Source organism: Dreissena polymorpha, chromosome 5 (genome assembly GCF_020536995.1).
Source record: "Dreissena polymorpha isolate Duluth1 chromosome 5, UMN_Dpol_1.0, whole genome shotgun sequence".
Lineage (NCBI taxonomy): Eukaryota > Metazoa > Mollusca > Bivalvia > Myida > Dreissenidae > Dreissena > Dreissena polymorpha.
Genome location: NC_068359.1, coordinates 51,691,631 through 51,708,889, shown reverse-complemented (window position 1 = coordinate 51,708,889; position 17,259 = coordinate 51,691,631). Strand labels below are relative to the sequence as shown.

Here is a 17,259-nt window from a genome sequence, read left to right as displayed (position 1 = left end):
CAGGCTTTCATGTATCATTGTTAATCTTAGTGGAGAGATGTGTGAAGAGAATGCTCACCATATGGGCTGTGCTCTGTGAAAAGGCGGTTTAATGAATGTGCGTAAAGTGTTGTCCCAGGCATAAAGCGTTGTCCCAGGTGTAATGTGTTGTCCCAGGTGTAAAGTGTTGTCCCAGGTGCAGAGTGTTGTCCCAGGTGTAAAGTGTTGTCCCAGGTGTTAAGTGTTGTCCCAGGTGTAAAGTGTTGTCCCAGATGTAAAGTGTTGTCCCAGGTGTAAAGTGTTGTCCCAGGTGTAAAGTGTTGTCCCAGGTGCAGAGTGTTGTCCCCTGTGCAGAGTGTTGTCCCAGGTGTAAAGTTTTGTCCCAGGTGTAAAGTGTTGCCCAGGTGCAGAGTGTTGTCCCAGGTGCAGAGTGTTGTCCCAGGTGTAAAGTGTTGTCCCAGGTGTAAAGTGTTGTCCCAGGTGCAGAGTGTTGTCCCAGGTGCAGAGTGTTGTCCCGGGTGCAGAGTGTTGTCCCAGATGTAAAGTGTTGTCCCAGGTGTAAAGTGTTGTCCCAGGCATAAAGTGTTGTCCCAGGTGTAAAGTGTTGTCCCAGGTGTAAAGTGTTGTCCCAGGTGTAAAGTGTTGTCCCAGGTGCAGAGTGTTGTCCCAGGTGCAGAGTGTTGTCCCAGGTGCAGAGTGTTGTCCCAGGTGTAAAGTGTTGTCCCAGGTGCAGAGTGTTGTCCCAGGTGCAGAGTGTTGTCCCAGGTGCAGAGTGTTGTCCCAGGTGCAGAGTGTTGTCCCAGGTGCAGAGTGTTGTCCCAGGTGCAGAGTGTTGTCCCAGGTGCAGAGTGTTGTCCCAGGTGCAGAGTGTTGTCCCAGGTGCAGTACACACAGGCTTATCAGGGCAACACTTTCCGATTTTATGATATTTTCAGTTTAAAGAATTTTTTTCTTAGCAAAAATCCAGTTTAGGCGGACAGCGATGTTCCTTATCAGCCTGTGCGGACTGCAGAGGCTAATCTGGGATGACACTTTACACAAATGCATTAAACCCCATTTTCACAGAGCACAGCATATATGTATGTCTGAAAAACAAAGCTTTTTCTAAGACATAAACCAACATCTTAATCAACTGTTTTGTCCCCATTAGATGAATATGACATATTTGTAATCAGCTGGATGAATATTCTAAGTGAACAGCATTGCAGCAGTAATATAGGAAACTTTATAAAGCACACCAGCCCCTTGCAATTTTTATATCACTCATACTCATAAGGACAAGTAAAAAAAATGTTACCTGTAGGGTGCATTCTTCCTTGACTAGTGCAGTCTTGTAATATGTGTATCCCCTGCAAGGATAAATAATATCAAACCAATTATTTATTCAGACTCTACAAAACTTGCAAGTTATTGTAAGGTGCAAGTACACACCATAACAAACTGTTATCCTGTGTGGACTGCATAGGCTAATCTGGGAGGACACTTTACGCACATGCATTAAACCCCCTTTTTAAAGAGCATGGCCCAATTGGCTTGTGATGGTCTGTTACAACATTGTAACACATTGTCCTTGCACCATTACTGGCCACAAGGTTTTGTAATCTTATAACTACAATTGGCTCAGTTTAAATTTTAGTTACCATTTAGCTACAAATTGGTTATAAGCATTTTTTTACCGGAAATGAGAACCAGTGTTATGGATTATATTCAAACCAATTATTTAATGATCAGGGCAAGAATAGACAAAAACAAATTATTCATTATACAGGGCAAGGCAATAACATTGACAATAACCAATCGTAATAACTAAATTAACAATTATTCATTTTAGAGGTTAAGTATTGAGCATAACTAAAACAATTATTAAATGTGCAGATTGACCATAGCAAACAATTGATTTCTTACACAGGGCATTGATATACATAAATATACCAACAAAGCTAAAAAATCATTAATTGTACCGGACATTGATTGACCATAACAAACTAATTATTCTCTATAAAGGGCCAGGATGGACCAAGAGTGAAGTAGCTAGTCCCAGTGGCTAGTGGATAAGGTACAGCAACTGGCAAGTCTTGGGGTTCTATCCTCACTGGGGCAGCATTGTTTAGGTCTTTCCCTTAAAGGCATGAAGAACTGGTTCTACCCGGTAAACTTACTCCAGAGTGTTTCATTAAGCACTAGGCTGGCAATCCAATCAAGCTAAAATAAAATATGTTTCACCCTTTCCCATTTAGAAGCAAAGTAAAAATGGCTATGTGCAAACAGCATAAAACCAGAACAGCCTGCAAGTAACTCGCAGTCTGTTCAGGTTTTATGGTGTTTGCTGCTCATTAGTATCTAAGGTATGGAAATGAAGCCTTAAAAACTTGAAACTAGTAAGAAAGGTCTGAAATTAAATATAACTTTCTAAGGGACTACAAATGCCTGAAAATACGTGTCTTACTAGTATGTGGTAAAGGGTTAAACAGAAAAACAAGTATACACTGTGTTGGATAATTAACCAATTATTCATTGTATAAGAGTAAACCAATTATAGTATATACATATTACAGGGCACGTATAGACCACAGAGTGAAGCAGCTGACTGAGGGCCTGCTGAGTGAACTACAGGTGACAGCGGAGAGGTCCCTGAGGGGAGGACCCAGGGCAGCACGCAGAGCAGTCGCTCAGCTCATACGCCTCGGCAAATCTGCACAGGTAATGGGTTGTGGGAAAACTGGGCTTAATGCATTTGTGTAAAGTGTCGTCTCAGGTTATTCTTTCTGTGATGACACTTTCGGCCTAGAATGGATTTGCATGCACCAGAGGCATGTTTGAAATGAACTTTTTTATGTCCCCCAGTCTATACTGGGGGACATACTGTTTTTGCCCTGTCTGTTTGTTGGTTTGTTTGCGTCAAACTTTAACATTGGCCATAACTTTGCAATATTGAAGATACCAACTTGATATTTGGCATGCATGTGTATCTTATGGAGCTGCATATTTTGAATGGTGAAAGGTCAAGGTCATGGTTATCCTTCAAGGTAAAAGGTCAAATATATGTGGGGGACATAGTGTTTTTCAAACACATCTTGTTTTCTTTTACTTTTTTTCCTGTTTCTATGATTTTATTTATTTCATAATATATGTATATACAATCAATTTACAAAGACTTGTACATGATGCATATACTTATTTTACCACTCTGTTATAACTTTCAATACACAAACTGAATTACAATATACTTTTTCATCAATTGTCTTGGTAATGCTAAAGTCATGTGAATAAATCTTGAACTAAGGATCCTGTGGTAAATTGTTGTTAGTTGAAAACTGTAACATTTTGTTCCTAATTTTGAATTAAAAGACATTTTGCTCAACGAAAGGTTGCCGTCATTGTTCGCTAATTTAAAAAGGTTTTCATAAATAAATCTTGTTATTAAGTTTAAGATGGTGTTTATTTACATGTCTGTTATAAGGTTTGACATTGCGTTATGCACGCGAGTCGGGTATTCAAAATCAGTCTACAGAATTTTCCTCCTGTCAGACTTCATCTCAATCACACCCCTTAATAGGTCTTCATTTTATCCCTAAAAATGTCATTTTTGTTTTAGGCTTGCAGTCTGTTCCTCAAAATGCGCAGCACAATAATCAAGTACAACATCAGGCAGCTTAAGTTTGAGGGGGCCACCAGCCTCTACGTGCGATGTCTGTGCGGTGTGTTCTTCTCCAGTCTGTCAGAAACAGGCCGCGAGTTCCACAAGGCCTTTCCACAGCTGCTGGGATGCTTCTCAGGTAAAGAAACAATTAAATGAAATTCAATTGGAATTAAAATGAAGTGGCAGAATTTTATAAATAAATGTATATACAGTTCTTCAATCCAGTCATTTAAACTTTTTATTGTTTTCCTTTAAAGACACGATATCATTTTATACCTTTTATTTTGGTCTTGTAACGGCCTTTCCACAGCTATTTGGCTGTTTCACAGGTAGATTTTATATAAGCCGTGATTTGGAAAAAACGGGCATAACACATGTGCTTAAAGTGTCGTCCCAGTTTAGCCTGTTCAGTTTGCATAGGCTGCTCAGGTACTAAACTTTCCTCTATTAAAGAATTTTTCTTTTAAACTATGTCTCTTGAATAGAATGCAGTCAAGGCGTCGCTTATTATCCTGTGGCGACTGCTAATCTGTGGTGACACTAAAATGCAAATGCATTTAACCCACTTTTCCCAGTGTGTGGCTCATATTTACTTGTGGCTCATATTTACTTGGGCTCATATTTACTTGTGGCTCATATTTACTTGGGCTCATATTTACTTGTGGCTCATATTTACTTGGGCTCATATTTACTTGGGTGCTTCTCAGATCAAGGACATTGTGGCTCATATTTACTTGGGTGCCTGTCAGATCAAGGACATTGTGGCTCATATTTACTTGGGTGCTTCTCAGATCAAGGACATTATGGCTCATATTTACTTGGGTGCTTCTCAGATCAAGGACATTGTGGCTCATATTTACTTGGGTGCTTCTCAGATCAAGGACATTGTGGCTCATATTTACTTGGGTGCCTCTCAGATCAAGGACATTGTGGCTCATATTTACTTGGGTGCCTCTCAGATCAAGGACATTGTGGCTCATATTTACTTGGATGCTTCTCAGATCAAGGACATATAAAATGAAATCAGTATCAGATTGGTAATTTGAATAAGGTTGCAGAAGAAACTTAATTTGATAAATGGATTAAAATGAAGTGCTACATCCTATACATTTAAACTGTTGATAGTTTTCCTAAAGTGATCATTAAAAACGATTTATAAGTGTTTGATTGCCTTTAGTTTAATTTGACATTTTACAATTTTATAAGACAAAATGTGTTAGTCATTTAATTTTGTCATATGTTTTTGTCATCAATAATATTTTGCTATAAAACTTGCACAGACGTTATCTTAAAACACTCTAAATGCACCCAAACCACCTATTCTCATTTTGACTATCTTTATAAATCTTAATTAACTTTTTGGGAACATCAAAACTACTCTCTAAAAAGTGTCAATTCTTTTGTTCAGAAAACACTCATCAACTTACCTCATTTTGCCCTTAATGTTGACCTTTTTTTAGACTTAAATATTAATAGGTGAAGAAATGAAATTAACAAGGGTCTACTGGGTTTTCTTCTGGTTCAGCTTTCATCGATAGGTTAAATACATTAATGTCTTGTTTAATGTTCACAATATAATGTAATTTATATTGTATTGTTTTGACTAGACTCCTCCATCGTTTTTCATATTCAAATTATATGTTTTTTCATATTTTAAATGTCGTTTCATGGACTGCAGGTAATATTCTTCCATTGTTTGCAATATTAACCATGTATATCTCTCTGTTTGCTTGGACTACAGGTAATATAATAATACTTTTATTGTGTGCAATATTTACCCTATATATCTCTATGTTTCAGCTTTTATTGTCTGGACTAAGACCGAGATGGAGAATTTCATCACCATTTTCAAGCGTCACGTCTTTGACAGCAAATCTAGCCTTGCAACCATATCTGAGTGTGTTTCCATAGCAACAAATCATTGTGCTGAGGTAAGTCCAGCCTAGCAACCATAGCCGAGTGTGTTTCCATTGCAATCAATCATTGTGCTGAGGTAAGTCCAGCCTAGCAACCATAGCTGAGTGTATTTCCATAGCTACCAATCATTGTGCTGATGTAAATTTCCTAAGCAACCAATCATAAACCTCAGGTACTCATTATATTGTCCACAGCTACCAATCATTGTGCTGGGGTACCTATTGTATTGTACATAACCAATCATTGTCCTGAGGTCATAATTATGTTGTGCTGAGGTAAGAATTACATTGTACACAGCAACCAATCATTGTCCTGATATAATATTGTCCATAGAAACCAATTATTGTGCTCAGGTAATAATTATATTGTCCATAGCAACCAATCATTGTGCTGATGTTACAATTGTATTGTCCATAGCAACCAATCATTATACTGAGGTAACAATACATAGCAACAAATCTTTAACCTGAGGTTAAATATTGTCCATAGCAATAAATCTTGCTGAGGTAACAATCCATAGCAACCAATCTTTAACCTGAGGGAACAATTTTCTTGTCCATTGCAAAAATTATTGTGATGAGATAACAATTTAATTGTCCATAGAAAAAATTATTGTGCTGAGATAACAATTTTCTTGTCCATAGCAAAAAAATTGTGCTGAGGAAACAATTTTCTTGTCCATAGCAAAAATTATTGTGCTGAGGTAATAATTTTCTTGTCCATAGCAAAAATTATTGTGATAAGATTACAATTTATTGTCCATAGCAAAAATTATTGTGCTGATGTAACAATTGTATTGTCCATAGAAAAAATTATTGTGCTGAAGTAACAATTTTATTGACCATAGCAAAAATTATTGTGCTGAAGTTCAAATTATATTGACCATAGAACAAATTATTGAGCTGACGTAACAATTTTATGGTCCCCTACTGGTGAAACCGGAGGGGACTTATGGTTTGCCCTCTGTCACACTTTTCTGGATCCTGCAATAACTTTAAAAATTCTTCATATATTTTTTTCATGAAACTTGAATCATGGATAGCTGGCAATATTGAGATTATGCACGTCATTTCATTTTGTTCCTACATCAAGAATTCTGGTTGCTATGGCAACAAATTGACTAGAATATTAACAAATTGACTTGAAATATTGCTGAAAATAGTGTATCCTGCAAAACCTTTAAAAGTTCTTCATATTTTTTTAATGAAACTTGAAACATGGATAAATGGCAATATGAAGATTATGCACGTCATTTCATTTTGTTCCTACATCAAAAATTCTGGTTGCTATGGCAACAAATAGACTACAAATATTGCTGAAAATGGTGGAATTTCTCTAGTTGGGGACTTTATTGCTTGTCAATAGTCTTGTTGACCATATCTCAAATTATTGTGCTGAAGTAACCACTTAATTGACCATAGCAAAAATTATTGTGCTGAAGTACCAATTAACCATTCGCCAACTGTCAATCATATTTTCCGATCAGCCAATCAGATATCAATTTTTCACACACCCCTCAGCAACGCTTATCTGGCCGCCATTTAGTCCGACAAGCAAAGCGTGTGGTACATATGGAATGGACGTAATTTTTAAGAGTTTAAACAGATTTTATATCAAATGCCTGATAATTACTGCTTGATCATTATTCAAAATTGTAGGTGCTATACATACTTTATAAAATGTCATTAATTTACCTTTATTTCTTGAACATATGAATGAGTAATGAGAAAACAAACACAATAAATAGCTTGACCACAACAGTTGTGTGTTCTATAAAACGCGATAAACCGTTGATGTACAATATTATTAAGCAGTTTTGGCAACATAATAATATCCACACGTGCTTATTACTCAGCCTAATTGTCGATAGTTCATAAATGACAATATGTTGCGCGGATCTCAGAATGAAGGAACATTAAGGCATTGTTAGGTACTGTACACAAGAAAAGAAAACTAATTAATTAATTGAATAATTTCCAAGTATATATTTATTTTGTTTGGATCATAAACAAAGGAAATCATTATAAATTGTAAACTTAAGTACAGTCAAAACTGACCTAACGGCCACCTGAATTTACCGTTCACCTGCAGACAACGGTCAGTCTGGAATCCCCCCGACGAAAACACTCTAGATTACACCTGAATTTAACGGCCACCTGTTCATAACGGCCAACGGCCACTATATTCAACTCCGAAATTCATGTTTGAACTGAAATCAGCGGTCATGCGTCAGTCGTCTCGAGTCGCGAAAATTAAAAACACTGCACATCATTTGTCCGTCTATGTTTCGGTTAAAGCGTTTGATAGCGGTAATTGCCTTTGATATTATAAAAGCGGCTTGCTGCGAGTAAACAAATAATTAGGTGTTGAGAAGGTTTGTTTACCGGGGAAAATTGTGGGGGTTTCTGCAACAGAAAATATGTCAGAGTTTTTGACACTAATCGCTAATTAAATGACCGCTAATTAGTACATTGTACTTACAACATTGAGTATCGATTTTAAAATAACATTTTCGGATCATTCTTTAAAAGAGCTTTCTAGCGTTCACAACACTTCTAAAAGCAATCGGAATAATAAATCACAGAATAACAATGAGTGGTAAACGTAAGATCCTCACATTAGAGGAGCGAGTTAAGTGTTTGAAACTATTTGAATCTGGAAAAAGTTCGCGTGTAATAGCAAGTGAGCTCTGTGTTGGACGTACGCAAATGCAGAGTGTGTTTAAGCGTAAGCGAGAAATTATGGAGGAGTATGATTCGAATGCAAATGTGAGTTTGAAGTGTTGTATTTTGTATGAGGTTGTTGAATTAAAATGCTTTTTGTGTGATGTTTGCGTACGAATAAATTTAAACAAACTTGTTGCGTCTTTTTCTTTGAATTAGAACGGTACAATATCACCGTACTATCGGTTTATGAAAGCGAATCCGCTTTTTAGACTTGTAAGGACGTGACGTCAACGGCACGTGACAAGTTTTATTAACTGAATGATCGAGATGCATGATTAAACAATTATACTAGCGTTGATAAAGTCATTGGTTTAGTTTAATAACAAAATGAAATTAAATCAATCTGTAAAATATTATTCTGTATTATTCAATGTAAGTAAATTCTGTTATTATGCTTAGTTAACGGCAATGAGCATTTGTTTAACACTGTATGCAAACGACTCAGTGGGGTAACGACGTAGCAATACTACCAACTGACAAACCATCTTAAAATTGTGATCCAAATTCAACGGTCACCTGTGGACAGCGGTCACTTTGGTCATTTCCCTTGACTGACCGCTGAATTCAGGTTTGACTGTATTGTTTTAACTTAAGTAAAAAACAGCAAAAAGGTGATTTTAAAGCGGCTTTGCCAGCTTTAGCGACTTCAGGCGTAAAAAGTACGGCTTATAATACAACAACAACAACATTTCTAATACAACATATATTGATACAGGGAAAAATGTGAACATTACAATGAACATATAAGGTATATCTTGTTATAAATAAACAAATGCATAATATGTTTAATATATTCCCTTCGAATGTTTGTGAACAACACCGTAATACAAACATTTTATTTTTCGATAGTGAAATGTAACTGGTTCGCATTAAAAATACACGAAATAAAACGCATATCAGACTATCTGTTAATGAAACCACGAAATTAGGCCTATATTAAACTATGGTTACAGTCAAAATTTAATTTATATGTTAATACAAAGAATCGGTGTCTTTCTAAAAATAACACAATAAAACAAAGATCTTAACATTTTTAATAAACAAAAAACCAATAATGATATTAATGTGTCATTTGCATTAAATAGAAATATTTATAAAAAAAATTATATATGAATAGCCACCGGATTCACTGTAAGGCTGTTTAATAGAATTTCAAAATCAATATGAAATAAATGTTCATTTTTACAACAGATTTTTATTCAACTCCCTATTATATGTATATGACATTTCTGATAGTCAGTCTGTCGTTTACTCATTTATTTTGATTACGCCATTTCTCTCTAAAGCATTTATGATTGTATTAAAGTTTTACAAAGCAGTTTAGTTTTGTGTGCGGCTTTAACAATTTATATTGTAGAAAAAAGCATGATACATCGTTACATATATAGTATTTCACTCGCCTAATCCGCTATCATTGCGATCTGCTGGTCGGAGTTTTCGAATCACTAGACCACGTGATTATGTGGGCGGAGCAATCGATAATTTGGCAACTAGTCAATTATATTGTCCATAGAAAAAATTATTGAGCTGAGGTTACTATTTTATTGACCATAGCACAAATTATTGTGCAAGTTTACCATTTTATTGACCATAGAAAAAATTATTGTGCTGAGGTAACAATCATATTGTACTCCTGCTAAAAATATCTTCTTTTTTTTAAACATTTGAGTGTTTTGAGGTTCATGGGTTTTATTTAACCAACACTTTTGATTCCAATACAGCAAACAATGAACCTTTTGAAGGCGTTACATTTTTATTTTATTGACTACTGCTATAAGAAAACCATAACTATTAACATACTATGATAAAAACTGAGATCATAGCCTTGGTGCAGTCAATACCAAGCATTTGAGGGTTTAAACCTCACCTCACATTCAGCCCATAACTAGTCACTAGCCAAACGTGCTTCTAAGCTTTTTCTCAATCGTATTTTTCTGTGCAGAGAGAAAATGAAATCAATGCAAAAAAATACATTGATTCCAATATTACACATAGCATATAGGTCACATTGGTGTAGTGTATATGGTGTCCGCCGAGTTATCAGAAGGTCACAGGTTCATGTCCCACTGCGGGAGAGTTTTTTAGATTTCCCCCATAATTATAGAATAAACTGTATTACTTTAATGTGATATTATTTATTTTACATGTATATAAAAACATTGCAAGATTTAACTGTACCATGTTCCCTGTTTCAGTTGGCCAATGGAGGGCTGGATGTTGGGTTCTACCTGGATAATATGATCAGTGAGGAACTGGAGAAAGCTATCCTGGAAAGCAGACATCAGATCATAGAGTCCATTAAGTTCAGAGCAGGGGTGAGTATTGAACATGAAGGCTATCATAGAAAGCAGACATCAGATCATAGAGTCCATTAAGTTCAGAGCTGGGGTGAGTATTGAACATGAAGGCTATCATAGAAAGCAGACATCAGATCGTAGAGTCCATTAAGTTCAGAGCTGGGGTAAGTATTGAACATGAAGGCTATCCTAGAAAGCAGACATCAGATCATAGAGTCCATTAAGTTCAGAGCTAGGGTAAGTATTGAACATGAAGGCTATCATAGAAAGCAAACATCAGATCATAGAGTCCATTAGGTTCAGAGCTGGGGTGAGTATTGAACATGAAGCCTATCCTAGAAAACAGACATCAGATCCGTAGAGTCCATTAAGTTCAGAGCTGGGATAAGTATTGAACATGAAGGCTATCATAAAAAGCAGACACCAGATTGTAGAGTCCATTAAGTTCAGAGCTGGGGTGAGTATTGAACATGAAGGCTATCATAGAAAGCAGACATCAGATCGTAGAGTCCATTAAGTTCAGAGCTGGGGTAAGTATTGAACATGAAGGCTATCATAGAAAGCAGACACCAGATTCGTAGAGTCCATTAAGTTCAGAGCTGGGGTAAGTATTGAACATGAAGGCTATCCTACAAAGCAGACATCAGATCATAGAGTCCATTAAGTTCAGAGCTGGGGTAAGTATTGAACATGAAGGCTATCCTAGAAAGCAGACACGAGATCATAGAGTCCATTAAGTTCAGAGCAAGGGTAAGTATTTAACATGAAGGCTTTCCTAGAAAGCAGACACCAGATCATAGAGTCCATTAAGTTCAGAGCTGGGGTGAGTATTGAACATGAAGGCTATCCTAGAAAGAAGACATCAGATCGTAGAGTCCATTAAGTTCAGAGCTGGGGTAAGTATTGAACATGAAGGCTATCCTAGAAAGAAGACATCAGATCATAGAGTCCATTGAGTTCAGAGCAAGGGTAAGTATTGAACATGAAGGCTATCATAGAAAGCAGACATCAGATCATAGAGTCAATTAAGTTCAGAGCTGGGGTGAGTATTGAACATGAAGGTTATCATAGAAAGCAGACATCACATCCATAGAGGCCATTAAGTTCAGGGCTTGGGTAAGTATTGAACATGAAGGCTATCATAAAAAGCAGACACCAGATCCATAGAGTCCATTAAGTTCAGAGCTGAGGTAAGTATTGAACATGAAGGCTATCATAGAAAGCAGACACCAGATCATAGAGTCCATTAAGTTCAGAGCTGGGGTAAGTATTGAACAGGAAGGCTATCCTAGAAAGCAGACATCAGATCAAAGAGTCCATTAAGTTCAGAGCTCGGATAAGTATTAAACATGAAGGCTATCATAGAAAGCAGACATCAGATCATAGAGTCCATTAAGTTCAGAGCTGGGGTAAGTATTGAACATGAAGCCTATCCTAGAAAACAGACATCAGATCATAGAGTCCATTAAGTTCAGAGCTGGGGTAAGTATTGAACAGGAAGGCTATCCTAGAAAGCAGACATCAGATCAAAGAGTCCATTAAGTTCAGAGCTGGGGTGAGTATTGAACATGAAGGCTATCCTAGAAAGCTGACATCAGATCATAGAGTCCATTAAGATCAGAGCTGGGGTAAGTATTGAACATGAAGCCTATCCTAGAAAACAGACATCAGATCCGTAGAGTCCATTAAGTTCAGAGCTGGGATAAGTATTGAACATGAAGACTACCATAGCAAGCAGACATCAGACCCGTAGAGTCCATTAAGTTCAGAGCTGGGGTAAGTATTGAACATGAAGGCTATCCTAGAAAGCTGACATCAGATTATAGAGTCCATTAAGTTCAGAGCTGGGGTAAGTATTGAACATGAAGGCTATCCTATTAAGCAGACATCAGACCCGTAGAGTCCATTAAGTTCAGAGCTGGGGTAAGTATTGAACATGAACGCTATCATAGAAAGCAGACATCATATCCGTAGAGTCCATTAAGTTCAGAGCAGGGGTAAGTATTGAACATGAAGGCTATCCTAGAAAGCAAACATCAGATCGTAGAGTCCATTAAGTTCAGAGCTGGGGTAAGTATTGAACATGAAGGCTATCATAGAAAGCAGACACCAGATCATAGAGTCCATTAAGTTTAGAGCTGGGGTAAGTATTGAACATGAAGGCTATCCTAGAAAGCAGACATCAGATCATAGAGTCCATTAAGTTCAGAGCTGGGGTAAGTATTGAACATGAACGCTATCATAGAAAGCAGACATCAGATCATAGAGTCCATTAAGTTCAGAGCTGGGGTAAGTATTGAACATGAACGCTATCATAGAAAGCAGACATCAGATCGTAGAGTCCATTAAGTTCAGAGCAGGGGTAAGTATTGCACATGAACGCTATCCTAGAAAGCAGACACCAGATCATAGAGTCCATTAAGTTCAGAGCTAGGGTAAGTATTGAACATGAAGGCTATCCTAGAAAGCAGACATCAGATTATAGAGTCCATTAAGTTCAGAGCTTGGGTAAGTATTGAACATGAAGGCTATCATAGAAAGCAGACATCAGATCGTAGAGTCCATTAAGTTCAGAGCTGGGGTGAGTATTGAACATGAAGGCTAACATAGAAAGCAGACATCAGATCATAGAGTCCATTAAGTTCAGAGCTGGTGTAAGTATTGAACATGAAGGCTATCATAGAAAGCAGACATCAGATCATAGAGTCCATTAAGTTCAGAGCTGGGGAAAGTATTGAACATGAAGGCTTTCCTAGAAAGCAAACATCAGATCGTACAGTCCATTAAGTTCAGAGCTGGGGTAAGTATTGAACATGAAGGCTATCATAGAAAGCAGACATCAGATCATAGAGTCCATTAAGTTCAGAGCTAGGGTAAGTATTGAACATGAAGGCTATCATAGAAAGCAAACATCAGATCATAGAGTCCATTAGGTTCAGAGCTGGGGTGAGTATTGAACATGAAGGCTATCATAGAAAGCAGACACCTGATCATAGAGTCCATTAAGTTCAGAGCTGGGGTAAGTATTGAACATAAAGGCTATCATAAAAAGCTGACACCAGATTGTAGAGTCCATTAAGTTCAGAGCTGGGGTGAGTATTGAACATGAAGGCTATCATAGAAAGCAGACATCAGATCGTAGAGTCCATTAAGTTCAGAGCTGGGGTAAGTATTGAACATGAAGGCTATCCTAGAAAGCAGACACCAGATCTGTAGAGTCCATTAAGTTCAGAGCCGGGGTAAGTATTGAACATGAAGGCTATCATAGAAAGCAGACATCAGATCATAGAGTCCATTAAGTTCAGAGCTGCGGTAGGTATTGAACATGAAGGCTATCATAGAAAGCAGACATCAGATCATAGAGTCCATTAAGTTCAGAGCAAGGGTAAGTATTGAACATGAAGGCTTTCCTAGAAAGCAGACACCAGATCATAGAGTCCATTGAGTTCAGAGCAAGGGTAAGTATTGAACATGAAGGCTATCCTAGAAAGCAGACACCAGATCATAGAGTCCATTAAGTTCAGAGCAAGGGTAAGTATTTAACATGAAGGCTTTCCTACAAAGCAGACACCAGATCATAGAGTCCATTAAGTTCAGAGCTGGGGTGAGTATTGAACATGAAGGCTATCCTAGAAAGAAGACATCAGATCATAGAGTCCATTGAGTTCAGAGCAAGGGTAAGTATTGAACATGAAGGCTATCATAGAAAGCAGACATCAGATCATAGAGTCATTTATGTTCAAAGCTGGGGTGAGTATTGAACATGAAGGTTATCATAGAAAGCAGACATCACATCCATAGAGGCCATTAAGTTAAGAGCTGGGGTAAGTATTGAACATATAGGCTATCATAAAAAGCAGACACCAGATCCATAGAGTCCATTAATTTCAGAGCTGAGGTAAGTATTGAACATGAAGGCTATCATAGAAAGCAGACACAAGATCATAGAGTCCATTAAGTTCAGAGCTCGGATAAGTATTAAACATGAAGGCTATCATAGAAAGCAGACATCAGATCATAGAGTCCATTAAGTTCAGAGCTGGGGTAAGTATTGAACAGGAAGGCTATCCTAGAAAGCAGACATCAGATCAAAGAGTCCATTAAGTTCAGAGCTAGGGTGAGTATTGAACATGAAGGCTATCCTAGAAAGCTGACATCAGATCATAGAGTCCATTAAGATCAGAGCTGGGGTAAGTAGAGTCCATTAAGTTCAGAGCTGGGGAAAGTATTGAACATGAAGGCTTTCCTAGAAAGCAAACATCAGATTGTACAGTCCATTAAGTTCAGAGCTGGGGTAAGTATTGAACATGAAGGCTATCATAGAAAGAAGACACCAGATCATAGATTCCATTAAGTTCAGAGCTAGGGTAAGTATTGAACATGAAGGCTATCATAGAAAGCAAACATCAGATCATAGAGTCCATTAGGTTCAGAGCTGGGGTGAGTATTGAACATGAAGGCTATCATAGAAAGCAGACACCTGATCATAGAGTCCATTAAGTTCAGAGCTGGGGTAAGTATTGAACATGAAGGCTATCATAAAAAGCAGACACCAGATTGTAGAGTCCATTAAGTTCAGAGCTGGGGTGAGTATTGAACATGAAGGCTATCATAGAAAGCAGACATCAGATCGTAGAGTCCATTAAGTTCAGAGCTGGGGTAAGTATTGAACATGAAGGCTATCATAGAAAGCAGACACCAGATCCGTAGAGTCCATTAAGTTCAGAGCCGGGGTAAGTATTGAACATGAAGGCTATCATAGAAAGCAGACATCAGATCCGTAGAGTCCATTAAGTTCAGAGCTGGGGTAGGTATTAAACATGAAGGCTATCATAGAAAGCAGACATCAGATCATAGAGTCCATTGAGTTCAGAGCAAGGGTAAGTATTGAACATGAAGGCTTTCCTAGAAAGCAGACACCAGATCATAGAGTCCATTGAGTTCAGAGCAAGGGTAAGTATTGAACATGAAGGCTATCCTAGAAAGCAGACACCAGATCATAGAGTCCATTAAGTTCAGAGCAAGGGTAAGTATTTAACATGAAGGCTTTCCTAGAAAGCAGACGCCAGATCATAGAGTCCATTAAGTTCAGAGCTGGGGTGAGTATTGAACATGAAGGCTATCCTAGAAAGAAGACATCAGATCGTAGAGTCCATTAAGTTCAGAGCTGGGGTGAGTATTTAACATGAAGGCTATCATAGAAAGAAGACATCAGATCATAGAGTCCATTGAGTTCAGAGCAAGGGTAAGTATTGAACATGAAGGCTATCATAGAAAGCAGACATCAGATCATAGAGTCAATTAAGTTCAGAGCTGGGGTGAGTATTGAACATGAAGGCTATCATAGAAAGCAGACATCACATCCATAGAGTCCATTAAGTTCAGAGCTGGGGTAAGTATTGAACATGAAGGCTATCATAGAAAGCAGACACCTGATCATAGAGTCCATTAAGTTCAGAGCTGGGGTAAGTATTGAACATGAAGGCTATCATAAAAAGCAGACACCAGATTGTAGAGTCCATTAAGTTCAGAGCTGGGGTGAGTATTGAACATGAAGGCTATCATAGAAAGCAGACATCAGAGCGTAGAGTCCATTAAGTTCAGAGCTGGGGTAAGTATTGAACATGAAGGCTATCATAGAAAGCAGACACCAGATCATAGAGTCCATTAAGTTCAGAGCTCGGATAAGTATTAAACATGAAGGCTATCATAGAAAGCAGACATCAGATCATAGAGTCAATTAAGTTCAGAGCTGGGGTGAGTATTGAACATGAAGGCTATCATAGAAAGCAGACATCAGATCATAGAGTCCATTTGTTCAGAGCTGGGGTAAGTATTGAACATGAAGGCTATCATAGAAAGCAAACATCAGATCCATAGAGTCCATTAAGTTCAGAGCAGGGGTAAGTATTGAACAGGAAGGCTATCCTAGAAAGCAGACATCAGATCAAAGAGTCCATTAAGTTCAGAGCTGGGGTGAGTATTGAACATGAAGGCTATCCTAGAAAGCTGACATCAGATTATAGAGTCCATTAAGATCAGAGCTGGGGTAAGTATTGAACATGAAGCCTATCCTAGAAAACAGACATCAGATCCGTAGAGTCCATTAAGTTCAGAGCTGGGATAAGTATTGAACATGAAGACTACCATAGCAAGCAGACATCAGACCCGTAGAGTCCATTAAGTTCAGAGCTGGGGTAAGTATTGAACATGAAGGCTATCCTAGAAAGCAGACATCAGATCATAGAGTCCATTAAGTTCAGAGCTGGGGTGAGTATTGAACATGAACGCTATCATAGAAAGCAGACATCAGATCCGTAGAGTCCATTAAGTTCAGAGCAAGGGTAAGTATTTAACATGAAGGCTATCCTAGAAAGCAGACACCAGATCATAGAGTCCATTAAGTTCAGAGCTAGGGTAAGTATTGAACATGAAGGCTATCCTAGAAAGCAGACACCAGATCATAGAGTCCATTAAGTTCAGAGCTGGGGTAAGTATTGAACATGAAGGCTATCCTAGAAAGCAGACATCAGATTATAGAGTCCATTAAGTTCAGAGCTTGGGTAAGTATTGAACATGAAGGCTATCATAGAAAAAGTAGACATCAGATCGTAGAGTCCATTAAGTTCAGAGCTGGGGTGAGTATTGAACATGAAGGCTAACATAGAAAGCAGACATCAGATCATAGAGTCCATTAGTT

The 17,259-nt window shown here is 37.8% G+C and overlaps 1 protein-coding gene across 2 annotated transcripts in view; it reads left to right on the top strand.

The window, feature by feature from the left end:
• LOC127881977 (exocyst complex component 8-like) overlaps positions 1–17,259 on the top strand; it is a 156,227-nt gene that overhangs the window by 123,219 nt on the left and 15,749 nt on the right. For both annotated transcript variants that reach the window (XM_052430262.1, XM_052430261.1), the window contains exons 10-13: positions 2,535–2,679; positions 3,575–3,755; positions 5,420–5,550; positions 10,458–10,577. In XM_052430262.1, the coding sequence (XP_052286222.1) occupies positions 2,535–2,679; positions 3,575–3,755; positions 5,420–5,550; positions 10,458–10,577 (577 nt within the window). The remainder of the gene's footprint in view (positions 1–2,534; positions 2,680–3,574; positions 3,756–5,419; positions 5,551–10,457; positions 10,578–17,259) is intronic.